The 15612-nt window shown below is 34.7% G+C and overlaps 1 protein-coding gene across 1 annotated transcript; it reads left to right on the forward strand.

Annotated features, from left to right (window-relative positions):
- The first annotated feature begins 1682 nt into the window (after positions 1-1682).
- Positions 1683-12632, forward strand: UFM1 (ubiquitin fold modifier 1). The gene is made up of 6 exons (XM_032880115.1): positions 1683-1750; positions 1827-1883; positions 5114-5171; positions 8700-8739; positions 9744-9776; positions 11160-12632. Coding segments are annotated over exons 1-6 (258 nt in total). The 5' UTR covers positions 1683-1748; the 3' UTR covers positions 11228-12632.
- Positions 12633-15612: the final 2980 nt, after the last annotated feature.

Genomic DNA, 15612 nt, shown 5'->3' on the forward strand with positions numbered 1-15612 from the left:
TTTTCAATATCTTTTGAACACAATGTTTTTCCTTTGTCCTTTTGATATAATATATTAATACGATTTCTAAAGAGGCAATGAAATGTGAGTACTAAAGTCACACTGCCTGGAATTAAATCGTGTCTTCACTACTTTTTGTAAATACAATAAAAACTCTAAACAAAATATTTTTTCTCTTCAGGATTTTATGACATGTCTTTATACATGAGCAGAAATAAAACTATAACAAGATGCAAATACTGTTTAAATATATACACGTATTTTTAGAAATAAAGACTGTAAAGTATATACTTTAATCTCTTCATTGTTTGGCTATCTGACACCAGGTAGACACAATCAGTAGTTTTCTTCTTATTGCTATCCTCAAAAATCTTAGTCACACCAACTAATCCCGTAGTTTCAGCTATTAATGCTATACCTGTCAATCCCCAAATCTATCAATCAAATTTGGGTCCAGCTCTCTCTCTATGGCAAGACCTGAATTTTTATAAATGAAGAACACAGTGAGTGTCACAAGAATATCAAAGCCTTTCTTTCCTAAATCAGAGTCAGCACTCTCGCCCTGGGGAGCTGTCACCCCAGGGTGACAGATACAGACACAGAATTACAGAAATTGGGTCTTTAAGATTCCTCCTGCAGTTGCTTCCCTATTCCTCTTAGATATCTCTCCTTAAAAATCTAACATAATATCTTAAAAATTAACTAGATCTCCTCATTATTTTAGTACTTACCTGTTTCCTATTTTGTCATTCATTGCAATATTTCTCAGAAAGGGCATTACAGACGTTGTGAGAGGGATCTTTATTTTGCAAACACAGATGCTTAGATTTGGAGAGCATTCAGTCTGTCTTCACATACAAGAATTTGTTAGATAGTAGAGGGATGGCACCTGCCTATCTTCCCATTCCAGCATCCCCAGTATTTAGCTTTACTGCCTGCCACATAGAAAGAATTCAAAGTTTGTTACTAAATTGAATAAATGTGCTGATGATCGGCACCCTAGTTCTCATCAGACTACATAACAAACTATTGGAATCCTGTTCATGAATTGTTCTTTCCATCTACATACAGTCCAAATTCCTCTAACACAGAGATCTTGCCTGTCTCACCAACTTGATAACTCTGGTGTCTGTTGAAAATAGTCAGACGTCGGTATTGTAAACTTTTAAAGGGGAAAATTGAAAATACAAGATTTAAGAGTGTTGCACTGCTGGGAAGACAGAAGAATAAGAACACTAAAGCGGGGTGAAGATTCCAGTTTCTTGAACTCAACAGTCCAGTTTTTCCAAGAACAGGTTGCCTTAGCAACATCTTGGAACGCTGCTCTAGCCCCGCCTATCTCCCGCCCCTCGCCACGCCTCACTCTGTGCCCGCCTACTCTGTGCTCTTACTTCCGCCCCAAGCTGCCAGCTGGACCTAGAGTCCTGCCTTCTCTACCCACATTTATATTGCCTGACTGAAAATACGACAGAATATAACCGCAGTTAGAAATACTTTCTTTCGTACTATCTGTGCTTTAGTCTCAGGGCTTAAAATGTAAAATCAGTAGATCTTTGTGAGTTGGAGGTTCCTATTGGCACGAACAACTGGAACGTATTTTCAGGCACTGCCTTAGACGACACAACATTGGAGGCCCCCTGATTGCTGAGGGAGACGTGGACCTGAGTGGGGCGGTACGTTCCCGGGCAGAACGGAGGAAGTGGGAGTCCACGCGGAATTGGCTGGGGTCTCCATCCGGAGTTCCCACCATGTAAGTGTTTGCTGACCCCGATCTCAATCTCTGGTCCCGCTGCACGACTTTAACTCTCTCCCGCTCTCCTCCTTAGGTCGAAGGTTTCTTTTAAGATCACGCTGACGTCGGACCCGCGGCTGCCTTACAAAGTGTGAGTAGCCTGGCGGCGGTGGGCCTTGCGGACTAGGGGTCGGGGGTGGGGACCAGGCTGGCCTTCAGATCCTCTCCCGCCCCAGCAGGCTGTATCCCGGCCCTTTCCTCCCTCCTCCGCTCTTCCTGAAACCTCCCCCATCCCGCCCCAGCCTGAAAGGAGACATCCGGCATCTGCCCCGCTGAGTGTCCACTTCCTTTGGTGCGAAGGAACAGGGGCGTGTGACGGGAACGTTGCTGCTGATAGGTGACCTATCCTCGGGACTCCATGGTGGGTTTTGGAGCGGGAGGACGTATAGACGGTTCTGATGATTTGCTGTGTTCCTTAAAGGAGTCCCTATCGGCTCCTGATTGGAAAGGCCTTTTGCCGCTTTGACCAACTGTTACAGGAAGTAGAGAAGACCGCCCAGTTGAGATTCTGTAGTTACCTGAACGTTTATCACTGTCCGGCTTCTGATTCCTGTGTGAGTGACTCAACAGTCGGGCGTCACAAAGTAATGAGCCTCAAATCATACACTTTGTATGTTGGGATTTAATGAAGTGTGATTAGCAGATATGGGAAATGCAGACATAGGCCAGTTACTCCACGCGAGGCCCTTTTTTCTCCTTTAGCAGTTTAATGATGGTTTGGCACAGGCTTAACTACATGGTCATCTGGAATTTTCTTAGATAAACATGATTGAGGTTATTGCAGCTGGAAGTCGCATAAAATGCAGCAAAAGACAAGACTTCAGTAGGATTTTAGGCATAGTTAATACAACTAAGCTTTTTTTTTTCCCCACATGAATCTTTTTCACCTCATCTCAAATATTCACAGTTACAGCCTAAAACCTTAAGGTCTTCAGTAACTGCTTCAGCTAAGGTGTCATTTTTAAGTAGGCTCTTGTGAATGACTACATTGTCTTCTTGTATCTAATGTGCTCTAATATTTCTTCTGTAAAAAAATGTTTCTTTTAATTCATTGATCAGACTGCTTTTTACATGTCACTACCCTCTTCCCCCGCTTTACCCAGTTCTTTTTCAAACTCTTGCAGAGTCCATGGTCCACTCTATCTAGTGGTCCACTGACCTCATCTCTGGTGTCCTCCTCTCCTCAGTATGTTTTGCTTGGTGAAACACCAACTCTGAACACTCAGCTACTGTGATCTCTGTACATAGCTGAATGTCTTTAGAGAAAATTACACAGTTAGGCTGATGGATTTTGTGTAAAATTCATAACTATGCTCAGTAGTACCTAATGCTCTGCTACAGTTCCCAGGTTTGCTTATTTTTCTTTTCATTCTCTGAGAGGATTTAAAAAAAAAAAAAAAGTCTTCATACTTTCCACAGTACTTTTCCCTTTCTCTGAAGCTGTGAGAGGAAAATTTGTCTTTCCATCATCACATATGTAAAGCTACTACTATGTCTATAAACCCATAATTTCTGTCCACCATCCTGTTAGAAAGGATAACCTGGCTTTATTCCTATGAAAAGCTAGCTGTACCACTTGGGCTCTAGATATCATCTATTTTAGTCTTCTCAAGATTAAAGTAGATGGAGTCCAGAGATCTCTGTCTCCTCATCATCTTTGATTTCTCCCTTTATACTGGGTTATTCTCATCACCATATAAATATCTAAGAAAAAAGTAAGATGGACGGAGAAAGGACAGAGTAGGGCAGCAGTAGTATCTGTAAGAGTGCCTGGAACTTTGTACCAGTTCAGTTAATATTGGTGACTGAATAAATATGATAGGCATACCTACTGTTTGTTGTTTATGTAGTATGTGTGTATGTATAATCTGTGTATAGGTGTGTGTGTATATAAAATAGGTATAACGTGTGCATGTATGTAAGGTTAATATGCTGTGTATCCTATTCAGAGTAATTGGTAACTAGTACTTGAGTACTGTTAAATGCAATTTTTTAAAAATTGTGGGAGAACACACTTTGACTTTTTAGTATCACTTTTCACTTGCCAAGCCAGTAAATGTGTGCTTTGATTAAAAAAAAAAAAAAAAAAAAAAAAAGTCCCTTGAGTTTCTAACATTACTAATAGTTGAATTCTAAAAAGGATGTTAACAGTTCCAGATTTATTCTGGGGGATGTCAGAGTTTTTATTGTTTGTTTTGTCTTTTGTTTTTTGATAAATTCACTCTTGGTAGTATTAGGTTATAGAAATGTTAAATCAAATGAATATATGGGATGAATTAAATATACCTTTGACTCTCTCAGTCTGATTCACGCTTCTCCTACTGGAAGTCATTATAATGTGTTGTGGTAGCTAGTGATTTTTATATTCAGTAATCTATAACTAAGTGAAGAAATGGGACACATCCCTAAGGTATTACATAATGATAATTTATTAAAATGTTAAAGCACAATACAGTGGTGACAAGTATTCAAAGAGAAATGTTAGATTACCAGCCATTTCTCTGCTTTAAAGATAATCTGTTTTACAGTCTTGAGTCATTTTTATTTATTTCACATTAGGAATTTTTTTTATATTTTTTTAACCTCTTTTTGTGTTTTTAAGTGTTTTCTTGGGGTATAATGTCAATTCTGTTTTCAGTTTTTAAATTGGAAAATTCATACAGATTGACCATTTAGCAGTAATCTTTCTTATACTTGACACTGTACAAGTTAATAACAAAATCACACATTACATCTCCAAAATGTTACTTCAGTTTGTATTAAGCCCTTTTTTCTAATGATGATATAAAGGTAGAAAGTCACTTCACATTTTATCATAGTAAACATATTCATTTTCATAATTTAATCCACTATTTCAGACTTGATTATTAAAATCTGGAAACACTAGAAGGTTCCTGAAGAGTTTAAGCTAGACTCTTTACAATGAAAATGGTGACTTTGATGCATCCGGTGAAGAGGTATTTGGACTGGAGATGGTAAAGTGGACTGACAGCTAAGGAGAGATTTGACTTTTTGAAATCCATTTATGGAAACAAGCAGCAGCCTATATACTAGACCTCTTTGTATCAAAATATATTAAGTTTCACCTATATAGTTTAATTTTTAGGTAGAACTGTAGACATCAGCTCAGTTATGAAATTAATTGCTCTTTTTTTTTTTTTTGTCATTTTAAAGTTAATGAACATAGTGTGCAGTCAAAGTAGAAAACCTTCAGCCTCAAAAGACAGCTTTGGCCAGCTCTACTACATTTGCCAAAATAAGGAACAAGGGGCTTTAAGAATAATCAGTTTTTTAAAAAATTCTTTTTCATTCTTCTTGCAGACTTAGTGTTCCTGAAAGTACACCTTTCACAGCAGTCTTAAAGTTTGCAGCAGAAGAAGTAAGTATAGAAATTGGAACAACCTGTATGGAATGTAGTTTAGCAGTATCTTTTTCAAAAGTCTAGGGGCACCTGGATGGCATAGTCGGTTAAGTGTCTGACTCAGTTTCAGCTCAGTTTGGTCTTAGGGTCTTGTGATCGAGCCCCAGGTATGCTTGAATTTCTCTTTTCTTCTCCCACCTGCTCTCTCTCTCTCAAATAAATCTTTAAAAAAAAAAAAAAGTCTTTTTAAATTTTGCATGTACTTTGACCCACCACATCCATGTGAATTCATTACTAGGTTCATGCTATCAAAAAGTTAAGCCCTACTTGCCAACAAAAGTGAAAGTTAAGATTTATAGAAGTAGGATGAATGAGTTAAACAAATCTCTATTTAATGCAACAATTGAAAATTATAAGGAAAAGTTATATGGAAAGGTTTGAGGATATGGGATATGGGATATGAGGATATGGGAATTTTTTTAACCAGCAACATCATTTTACAGTGTAATCTGTAAGCCTGTTTTACTCATTTTGATTATAGAATTATAAATTTTTTAATGTCTTCATCATAATTTTCAAGTTTTCTGTTTGAGCCTGTCAACTGCATAGTCTTTTAAAACATTCTTAGGTTTTTGGTTCTAAAAAAAAGATTTTTTTTTTCATCCAGAGTTATCATATGCATCCATAAAACAACTCTTTGGACATAACACTACAAGAGTAGCTTGTTCTGGTGGAAATAGCAGAAAAATGTGACTTGAGAGACTTAATTGTGTCATTAATTATCTGTATGACATGGACAAGCCTCTTAATTTCTCTTTTCTTCAAATTTCATATCCTGTAAAATGGGAGTAATTAATATCCATCTTTCCTGTCTGATTAAATGATTTTGAGTAAAAATATAATTGCCTTTATGGTATTTTGTGAAGTTGAAAGTGCTGTACAAATCTAGAGTAACTCAAATCCAAATGCCAAATGTTTTGATTCAGAATCTTCAAAAAAGTTTATAGTCACAGAATAATAATTTTAGTACCTAAATAAACTAGCTTAATGCATAATCCTATCCTGAATTTAAGCTATTAATGGAAAATCAGTCAACCCATCAGTATTTACAGATAGATATTGTCCAGGACCACTAACATTATTTATCATTCCTTCAGAATTAAACTGAAAAGTGGTAGTACTTGTTTTATAGTCAGTGTTTATCTTTTTCACCCATATAGTATAACTAAAAAGAAAAAAAAAAGAATAACTAAAAAGAGCTAGGAAACAGCATTAGCATTACTTTCTGCTGCACAGATCACCTCCAGGAAACATTCCTGGTCCTGGGGAATAGGAGAGATCCCACAAATTACAATTTAAAAAGTAGGTCAATTTGAGTTATAATTAAGTTTTTATTATTATATTTTGTAGTTATATATGTTTTTTGTAAGGCAAAGGCATTGTGATCTTGGTCTTCTAGTAAAAGTATAAAAAATAACAGACATGCAATAGAAAATAAACTTACAAATTTCACATTACTACATATATTTATTGAGGTTTTAATATAGCTTATAACTTATGAATCGTGCGTATTATACATTTAGAAAGGTTATGACTTTGAGGCATCAATGAGGGGGCCTTTCATAAGATGAGACATAGGCTCTTACAGTGAAGATAAGTGTTGACAAACTGAACCTATGGATTTAAATTCCTAATAAAATATTTTTTAAAAAATAAGAAAATTCCCCAATAGGATTAAGAATTAGCTTAAGTAAGTGTAAGTAGTGAGTTGTCAAAAACCTAAGAATAGCCTTTTAACATCCTAAATTAAAAGATTAGGGGGGTCTGAGAAAGGAAAGAAATGAAAATTTAGGAGCATGAAATACTTTGCATCCAGAAGAAAACTTGTCAGTAGTGTAGCATGAACATAATAGTTGCTGAATTTTACATCACTAGTGATGCTTCCCCAGATGTCTGCTTAACTGTTGCTTCTACATTCTGGAAAAGGGAAAAATTATGTCAGCAGTTGCTTATTTTTAATGTTCATAAATATGCTGCCACTATATGGCTGTGACTAAAAATGCATAGCTTATCCTAAAATGGACATAATCAAAGAATAAGATACCCAGTACGGTAACTAGAAACTTTGTAATGCTCAAGTTTTAGAAATCTGAGGTGTCCTATAATTAATTTGGGTATTTGCTCAAAGTTTTATTAAGTATTATAATCTCTATAAATAATTCTTGAAGTATTTTAATATTAAAGCATATTTTGAAGTTACTTTAAGTTAGGTTTATTTAAATTTTTTTAAATCCTTAAAAGGACATTTACAAATAAAAATGTACCATGTGGACAGAAAAGTTATGTGTTTATTAGGTACATAATCCAGTAACATGTTATGTTCTTGTGCATAAATTTTTATTTTAAAACCTAATTTTTTAATTTATAAATTAAAATAAACTTTTTAAAAAAGTTTACAGTTTATTAAAATAAACTTTAGTTGTTTTTCTTAACTATGTATATGTGATCACTATAAATTCCTGGAGCAGCATTTCCCTGAGTACTTTTCCAAGACCACTGGAACCACTGAAACAACAAAAACCATGAAAAACTAGAATCTGTGGCCGAAAGAATATGGGAAATACTTCATTCACCAAATCCTTCTTGACATTAAATAAACTATATTAGCTGCATCAAATTTATTTGATCATAAAACTCAACTGTAATATCTATAAAACTAGTCTCTAGCGTAGAAGTACTTAATAAATATTTGTTAGGTAAATGAATGAGCTTATGAGTTAGATGAATGAATGAACTTATGAGTACATGAACACATTTTGACAGCTGCTGGTCTCTAAAGAATTAAGAGAAGACTTCTCCCTTTAGCTACCAATAAGTTCTATACCACATTTTATTGATTCAGAAAACGCATCTTTTTACACCTCTGGAAGTAGATCAGTTAAGTCTTACTCTCACTATTAGCCATTTAGCAGTCACATAATTGTCTAGTGGACATCATCTGCACCTACTTGACCTTAGTTGTTATTTCCTGGTGGCACAATTAGACTTTTGGAATCCTGTGAAATATAAGTCAGCAATACATTCATAGGAGAATTTGAGGAAGATATTTGAGCTTTGGTTCATCTTCCATTAAATACAAGAGAGCATTTGTTTGACCTTACTTCTATAGAGAAATTTTAGGAACTATCTAAGCCATTGTTTTATTTTCAATTAGACAAGAGAGTTATATATGATAAAACTAACATGCCCAAGTCTGAAAGAGTATATTTATTGATAGTGTTTTTCCTTTTTTGTAATGTTTGGTGTCCTAGATGCAGTGAAACGCAGTATTTAGAAAAAGATACTGTTCATTAAGTATAAGCCAGTTATGGTATTTTCTTTGTTGACATTGTCCTAAAAGATAAATCACATTTTAGGATTATAGAGTTGATTATATGTACCCCATCCTTGCTAACCATCTTTTATAGTTTATGTACATAAATATATATTTTTACATAAATGTTTATAAAGATAAAAAATAATTTTTTTCCTTTTTCTTCTTTTTAGTTTAAAGTTCCTGCAGCAACAAGTGCAATTATTACTAATGGTAAGAATTCATTTTAAAACTATTACTTCAGAGCTAGAGAAATTATTTAAAAGGCAGATTAATTAAAATTGACTTAAATACAAAAACGCCAAAATTTCTATCAACACTTTGGCCTTTTTGTAAATACTAAGTCAAGGTTATTGTCCATAATGAGCTCTCTTCGGTTTCTTTATGCTTCTGGTTTAGTATAGCACTTCACAGTATCTGTGTCCTCAATTCATGCCAGATTATTAGTAAAAATTACCTTTCCCTTTATTAAACAAGGTGCATTGTTTTTAATAAGTTGTAGGTACTTTTAGAATATAGGAAGTTACATGGCAAAGTACCTTTCCTATAGCATTTTCTTGCTTTCCTGCAGTAAACTATTTTTTATAAGCTTGAAATAATGAGGATTTTATTCAATTAGATCTATAGTTTAAATTCTGAATATCTTAGAATACAAGTAATAATTGTGATGGTTTATATATGACAGAATTTCTCATTCTGAAACATTCCATATGCTGTCAAATTGAGGTGTTTCTCTACCTGAAAAGAAAGCCAGTCTACTTTCTGGAAAGTTTTAGGTTTACAAATAAGCTGTTAAGAAAATGCTTTGTAAACTTTCATCAGGTGTCACTGCAACTTGAATTAAATGACTTTGTGGGCTCTCCTGGCCTTAAGATTTTATGCCTCAGGAGCAATATGTAAATGATTAAGGACATACCTGAGGTGCTTTTGACTGTATTTTTCACTGGGTGTTGTGTGATAGAATACACTGTCTCTGTGGAATTTATCAGGATCATGGCATCGACAGCTGTTCTTGTCTAATCCAGCAGCGTGTGTAAGTGGATAATAGTAATGGATTTCAATAGGTAACTTAGCTGAAAGATTTGTCATTCCTGTTTTTGGATTTAAATTGTTTGGCTTGTGCCTATATATCCCATAGCAGCAAATCTCTTATTACTGTTAAACCATTTTAGCTTTAGAAGTAAACAACTTAGATAATTTTATGACTTACTTTCTAGATGGAATAGGAATAAATCCTGCCCAGACTGCTGGTGAGTATTTGTCTAGAACTCATGAAGATGTGGGTGGGGCTATGCATGTCAACTGATACATGTGGTTCATTCTGATTCAACTAGATGGGATTTTTACTAGAATAATAGTTATTTTTTAGGGATTATATAGGAGTCCTTAGCTGTGTCTCTGAACAATAATTCATTTCCTTGGGGGTATCAGATATATAAATGCTTTCGGCTACAAGGAAGAGAAAACCTCACTAATAAGCATTAAAGGTGTTTAATACATGGAACAAAAAGTGATGGTAAGATCATCCTCTTATGGGAATAATGATTTTGATAGTACATGAGAAGTGCTTAGAAGTTTGCATTATTATCCATAGTATGCATTCAGTATGTGCTAGCTGTTAACCGTTCTTTTTAAAAAGTACAGTCAGTTAATATTTCAGGAGACTTAGCCCACACTCAGAGCTTCAAACTTAGTATTACACTGTGCTTGCTGTACGTTGATGTCCTAATAAGCAGGCAAAATAAAAATAATCTTAAACTTCTTGATAGGTAATTTTATATTTTTTAGATGCACCTTTTTTTGGCTTATAATCTAATTACAGTGTTTTATAATTAAGCATACTTTAATGTGATCTCAATTTGAGCAGTAGTTACGTTGAAATCATTCTAAAGTACTTCCATATTATAACAAAATTATATTTCCTCATAAGGCCTTGGAATTGAAATTTAGCCATCTAGAAAATAAAGAGTGATTTAAAATTGTAGTTTGGTTTTTTTTTTTTTTTACTTAAATCAGTAGTTTTAAGTATATAATCCTTTTTATTAAAAAGATTATTGAAAATCATGAAGCATTTTATTGTAGAGATATCTTTAAAATTAGGTTTAAAGGTTTTATTTCTTCTTACTGTAGAAATGTTCAGTAGTTCATATTAATTCGAGTTACTGCTTATTGTGACATGCTGCCTGTTGTATTACCCTTAAAAGTTGAATTGTGCATATCATGGGCCATGAAGAAAATCTCAGCAAGCAATTGAGCAAAAAGCGGTCAGATCAGGTTGCTAAACTTTGTCATTTGTGGTAATTTAGATTTACTGTTCTTTCTGTCCTTAGATATTTTATTGTATATTGAATTAGCAAGTATTGATGATTAAATTACATTGCTGTTTGCTGAGTGTATGTGTTAGCATTTTTGTGGCTAGTGATATTTAACATATTCAGAAATTTGGTTGGGTTATGAAGATGTGAGAGGAATGGGAACAAGCCTTAAAGCATGGAGTTAGTCTGAAGCTATTTGAGCTTCTGTAGCTACTTAGTTTATACTTTTTTGTGTCTTATATTATGATCATTGTTGGAATGTTAAGATAACTTGTCATTTTTTAAATACATAACTTTGTATTTTGTTTGTTTGTGTAGGAAATGTTTTCCTAAAGCATGGTTCAGAACTGCGGATTATTCCTAGAGATCGTGTTGGAAGTTGTTAATATCTGCTACTTGGAACATAGGATGACCTTTCCAGATAAATATTGGTATTGTTGTAAAACTGAAGTTAGGCATTTAAAACATGATGAAAACACCAGTAGTTGATGAAATAATGAAGGGTGACTCTGTCCCTTCTTGTTATTCACACGCTTCCTGTGAAGAGGGACTGCTATGTATAGAGGGTACCATCTCCACAGAAGACCATAGTCTGTCATCGCTACCTCACAACACATACAGATAGTTCATTCGGGCTAAGTGGATTATCCAGCTGTGTTTTGTAGGTGGTGGATGCTTCTGATAACTCTTTCTGAGAACATTTGGACAATTAAAGTTTACTGAATCTTCCTATTTGCGTTAAAAATTTAAAAGGACTGCGGGTCATACATGGCAGTTTGCTTGATGGCATCTGACTTGTGCACTTAAAAATAGTTGATTCTTAATTGTATGTTCATGATAAAGGATATAGACATAACAATGAATACGTAACTATCTTTTTGTCATTTAGGTTTTTTTAAGTTTCAAACTATATCAGAGACCCCAAAATTGAATTTTTTGATCTAGCCCTTATGTGTAAAATTGATGTCCCACCCCAAAGAGTTTTAACTATGATCTTGCAGAATCCAGTACTTGGTAAGAATTGAGAATAAAGTAGAACCGTTCTTTGCTGAGTTATGTATCCTTTATCAGTCTCTGAATACAACCTTTAAAACAACCTCAGGAAACCCTTGTCTTATTGAGGCTAGTATTTCTAAACAACATTCAGGAAAAGGGTATTGGAAAGATCTGGAATTCACAACAGAGCTCTAGGAAATGCTAATTGAAAATGCTGATTATTATACTGATTAAAGACCCAGCATTTAAGGAGGTGTTAAGTTTAGCCACTGAAGTGATTAAGAAGTGAGGAAGTGGGGAAACCCCAATGACCAGTTTTCTGGTAAGGAGGAAAGAAACAGAAGACACAATGAAGGGGAACAGAAAGCTGTAGGAGAGCATCACAGAACAAGCCAACTGGATCGGCAGAAGTGCAGTGTGTGTTGTGGAGAACTGAAGAGGAAAAGAAAATATATGACATTTCGGAAGGAGCAGAAGGCAATTAGAGAAAGCAAAGTGTAGGCTTTGTCAACACACACACTTCAGAATTCCCCTTATGATAATCTAAAGAGTGATGTGCATAAGGGAAGAGTTTATTTGCCCTTACAGAGGAAATCAATATCTATGCAAATCTTGAAAGATGAAAGGAAGGCTCATAGTGATTCAGAACCAGTGCTTGGCCTGCTGTATTCTGGATGGCGAGCTCCCTGGAGGCTGGCTTTGTGTCTGTCGTGCTCTTTCTAGACCTGGAAGTGTAGTAGGCTTTCAATAAGTACTTGCTGAATTATTCATGAATAAAGTATCTCTTAAGACCAATTTTTATCTAAGTGTGTTTCACTTATATTCCCTGTCATAGGCCCTACTAGGTTCATTGGGAAAAAAATGTGTAAGGAGATGTAACCGGGTCAGCATCTCAAGGGTGACATTGGTAGTTAAGTTTAAGAAATTAACCAGATGTTGTCATATATTTGACAAGTAAACAATAAGATTCTAAATCGTGAAGGTAGAAAAGTATGCTTCTAATATTTGGGGAAGTTTTTATTTTTCTAAACAAAACTGATGCTCAAAGATCCCAGGTTTTTAACGTCATTAAGCCTCAGTTAACCAGAAATTTATGAATACCCATTCTGTGAATTTTTAAATTTAGACTTCCTTCATCCTGTTTCCACAACAAAATCGTAAGTTATGGTGTCCTGTGCTATAAAGTGATTTGTTTAATATTTTTCTTCTTTGGTTTTGAAATTTTGTTGTAGTAAATTAAACACATTTAAATTAAACACATTTTCCTAAAGAACTGGACATTTTGTTATTAAATAAATGTGATCTGTAAGTTCTTTGTGCAGAATGTTTTGAAGTAATCATTTTGTTTAAATACATTATTGGTACATAATTAATATCGTATGAAAATACTTTTGTCATACTGTAAACTGTATTGTCTACTCTTATTTCATTATTAAATCTCCTGATCAGCATACCTGTTGAGCTGGTGTATCACAAATGTTGCCAAAAAAGGTGGGGGGGGGTGCAAAGATGATTAATCGCCATAGGTCATAGAAATGAATATATACTTCCAAATGCCAGGCTTTCAGGAATAAAAAAGAGATCATAGTAATTGGGTAGGCCAGTAGGTTCCAAACCTAAGTGATTATCAGAGCCACTTAGAGAGTTAAAAATAAGGGTCTCTAGAAACCACCCATAAAGTTTTGAATCCTTAAATCTGGTATGTCACAGAACAATCTCTGTTTATAAAAAGCATTCCTGGTGATTCCTCTTGTGCAGCTGTGTTTGAAAATGATAAGGCCAACCTTTTCACTTTGTAGATGAACAAAAATAAGTCCAAGGTGTCAGGTGTCAAAGTGACTAGGATATGTTCTAGAACCTTGGAAGTGTACATTCCACTTCTTGGTTCTCTAGTAGCTGACTAAGTGCAGAGGTACTAACTAATAGTCTTTCTCACTGGTAGTAAAACCTCATTTTAAAGTGTTTCAAGTACAGTCGTTTTCGTGGATATTTTATTTCTTAAAATTAGTTATTTGAAAGAAAAGTTAATGGCAAGAAAATTCAGTCCCCCTTTAAGGCCCCCTTTCCCCAAATTAAGATATTAAAAATATCTACTATGTCTTTTACTCAAGGCATTGAAATATTTTTGAACCTGGAAGTATTAAAATACCTTAATGGAGTAATTCTAAATTGATTGTTAAGTGTTCCCAAGGCCCTTTACAAAGTGGTAGATTCTTTACATAGGTAAATTGTGTGTGTGTGTCTATATACATATGTGTATTTACATACTATACAGTTTGTGGTTACATATGTATGTACACATGTATGTGTTTTACATATGTAATTTATCCAAATGTATTGAACTCATCTACTATGTGTCAAATACTTTGATATGCTCCCTCATTCTTCCCAACAATTCCAAATTATTAACCCCATTTTACAGAAGAAGAAAGGCTTAAGTAGGTTGATATTTGAATTTGATCCCTTTTATGACTTTAGAACTCTTTCCATCAGACAAGGAGAATTTTTTTAGTATCTTTTTTTTTCTCCACAGTATACCAAATCTGTATCTGTACTGAATTATAAATTTAAAGATATAAAAGAAAATGTCTAGGACTTCAATTCTTATTTCAGAGGACCTAATATGTGTGTAATAATCATGAATGGCATTACTTTTCAATACATGGTATAAATTTGATGGTGTAAATATGTTAAAATTATAGAACATTTAAGTAAAAGTCAAAGATAATTAGGATTCTGGTGCTACTCTGTAGGTTGTTGGCACAGTGGGAACAGGACTGTGGCGCCATCAGCTCCATCAGACAATATATGTTCCTATAATTTTATGTATCATGCAGAGGCAGCTACAAGACTGGTAACCTGCTCTTCCAACAAGACTGTTGCCCATAAGCTCCCCTAATACAGAAGTTCTGTAACTACACTCCAACAATACTAGAGATAGATAAATCATTATTTTAATCAGGCTATATAATTAAACCATCTTTGGAAATAAACATTCTCAAAAGGTTTAGCCTAATATATTAGCTACAGCCTCCAAATTGCCTACACCAGGCATTTGGAACTCATTAGAATTTTTTCCTTTCTTTTGCCCTAGCAAACCCATCACAAGGTTTTATTGATTCCATTTACAAAATCTATCTCAAGATTACTGTAGTTACAGCCCTCATCCTCTCCTAAATGCTATTAGAAAAGCTTCTATTCGTTCTGTTCCCTCTTTCACACTTGCTGTAATGCGGGTTTTGACCTGGAAATACGATCGTGTAGTTCCACTAGTCCAAATCCTACTGAATAAAAATCTCTATATGACGTGTGAGACCCTGCATGGACTGCTCTGTGTTCAGCGTCCTCTGTTACCGTGACTGATTTGTACTGCAGCTACACTGAACTACAAATATTTGGTATCTCCAGTGTACTGTGGTCTCACACCTCCATGCTGCTTTTCTCCAGAGGTCTTCCTGAAAAACCCAGGACTGACTTTTCAAGATTAAAAGGCATGGAGCCTTTCCTCACTCCTCCCACGCAGAACTAGGTGCTTAACTCTCCAAGCAACCATTGCATTTTGGACATTCCTCCATTGTAGCAATTGTTAAATACAGAGTTATCAAATTTGTCTCTGATTTAAAGTATAAATTTTATAAAAGCATAAGACTGTGACTGAAACAGGATCTCCAGACTACCTTCCCTGTAATAGATAATAAGTACTTTATGATCAAAAGACTACGTAAAAGAATAAAAACTTTGAAAATTGCAACAATTTGTGACTCATGCCTAATAA

The sequence above is a fragment of the Lontra canadensis genome, unplaced genomic scaffold (assembly GCF_010015895.1).
Source record: "Lontra canadensis isolate GAN:19392208 unplaced genomic scaffold, GSC_riverotter_1.0 scaffold67, whole genome shotgun sequence".
In the NCBI taxonomy this organism is placed as follows: Eukaryota; Metazoa; Chordata; class Mammalia; order Carnivora; family Mustelidae; genus Lontra; species Lontra canadensis.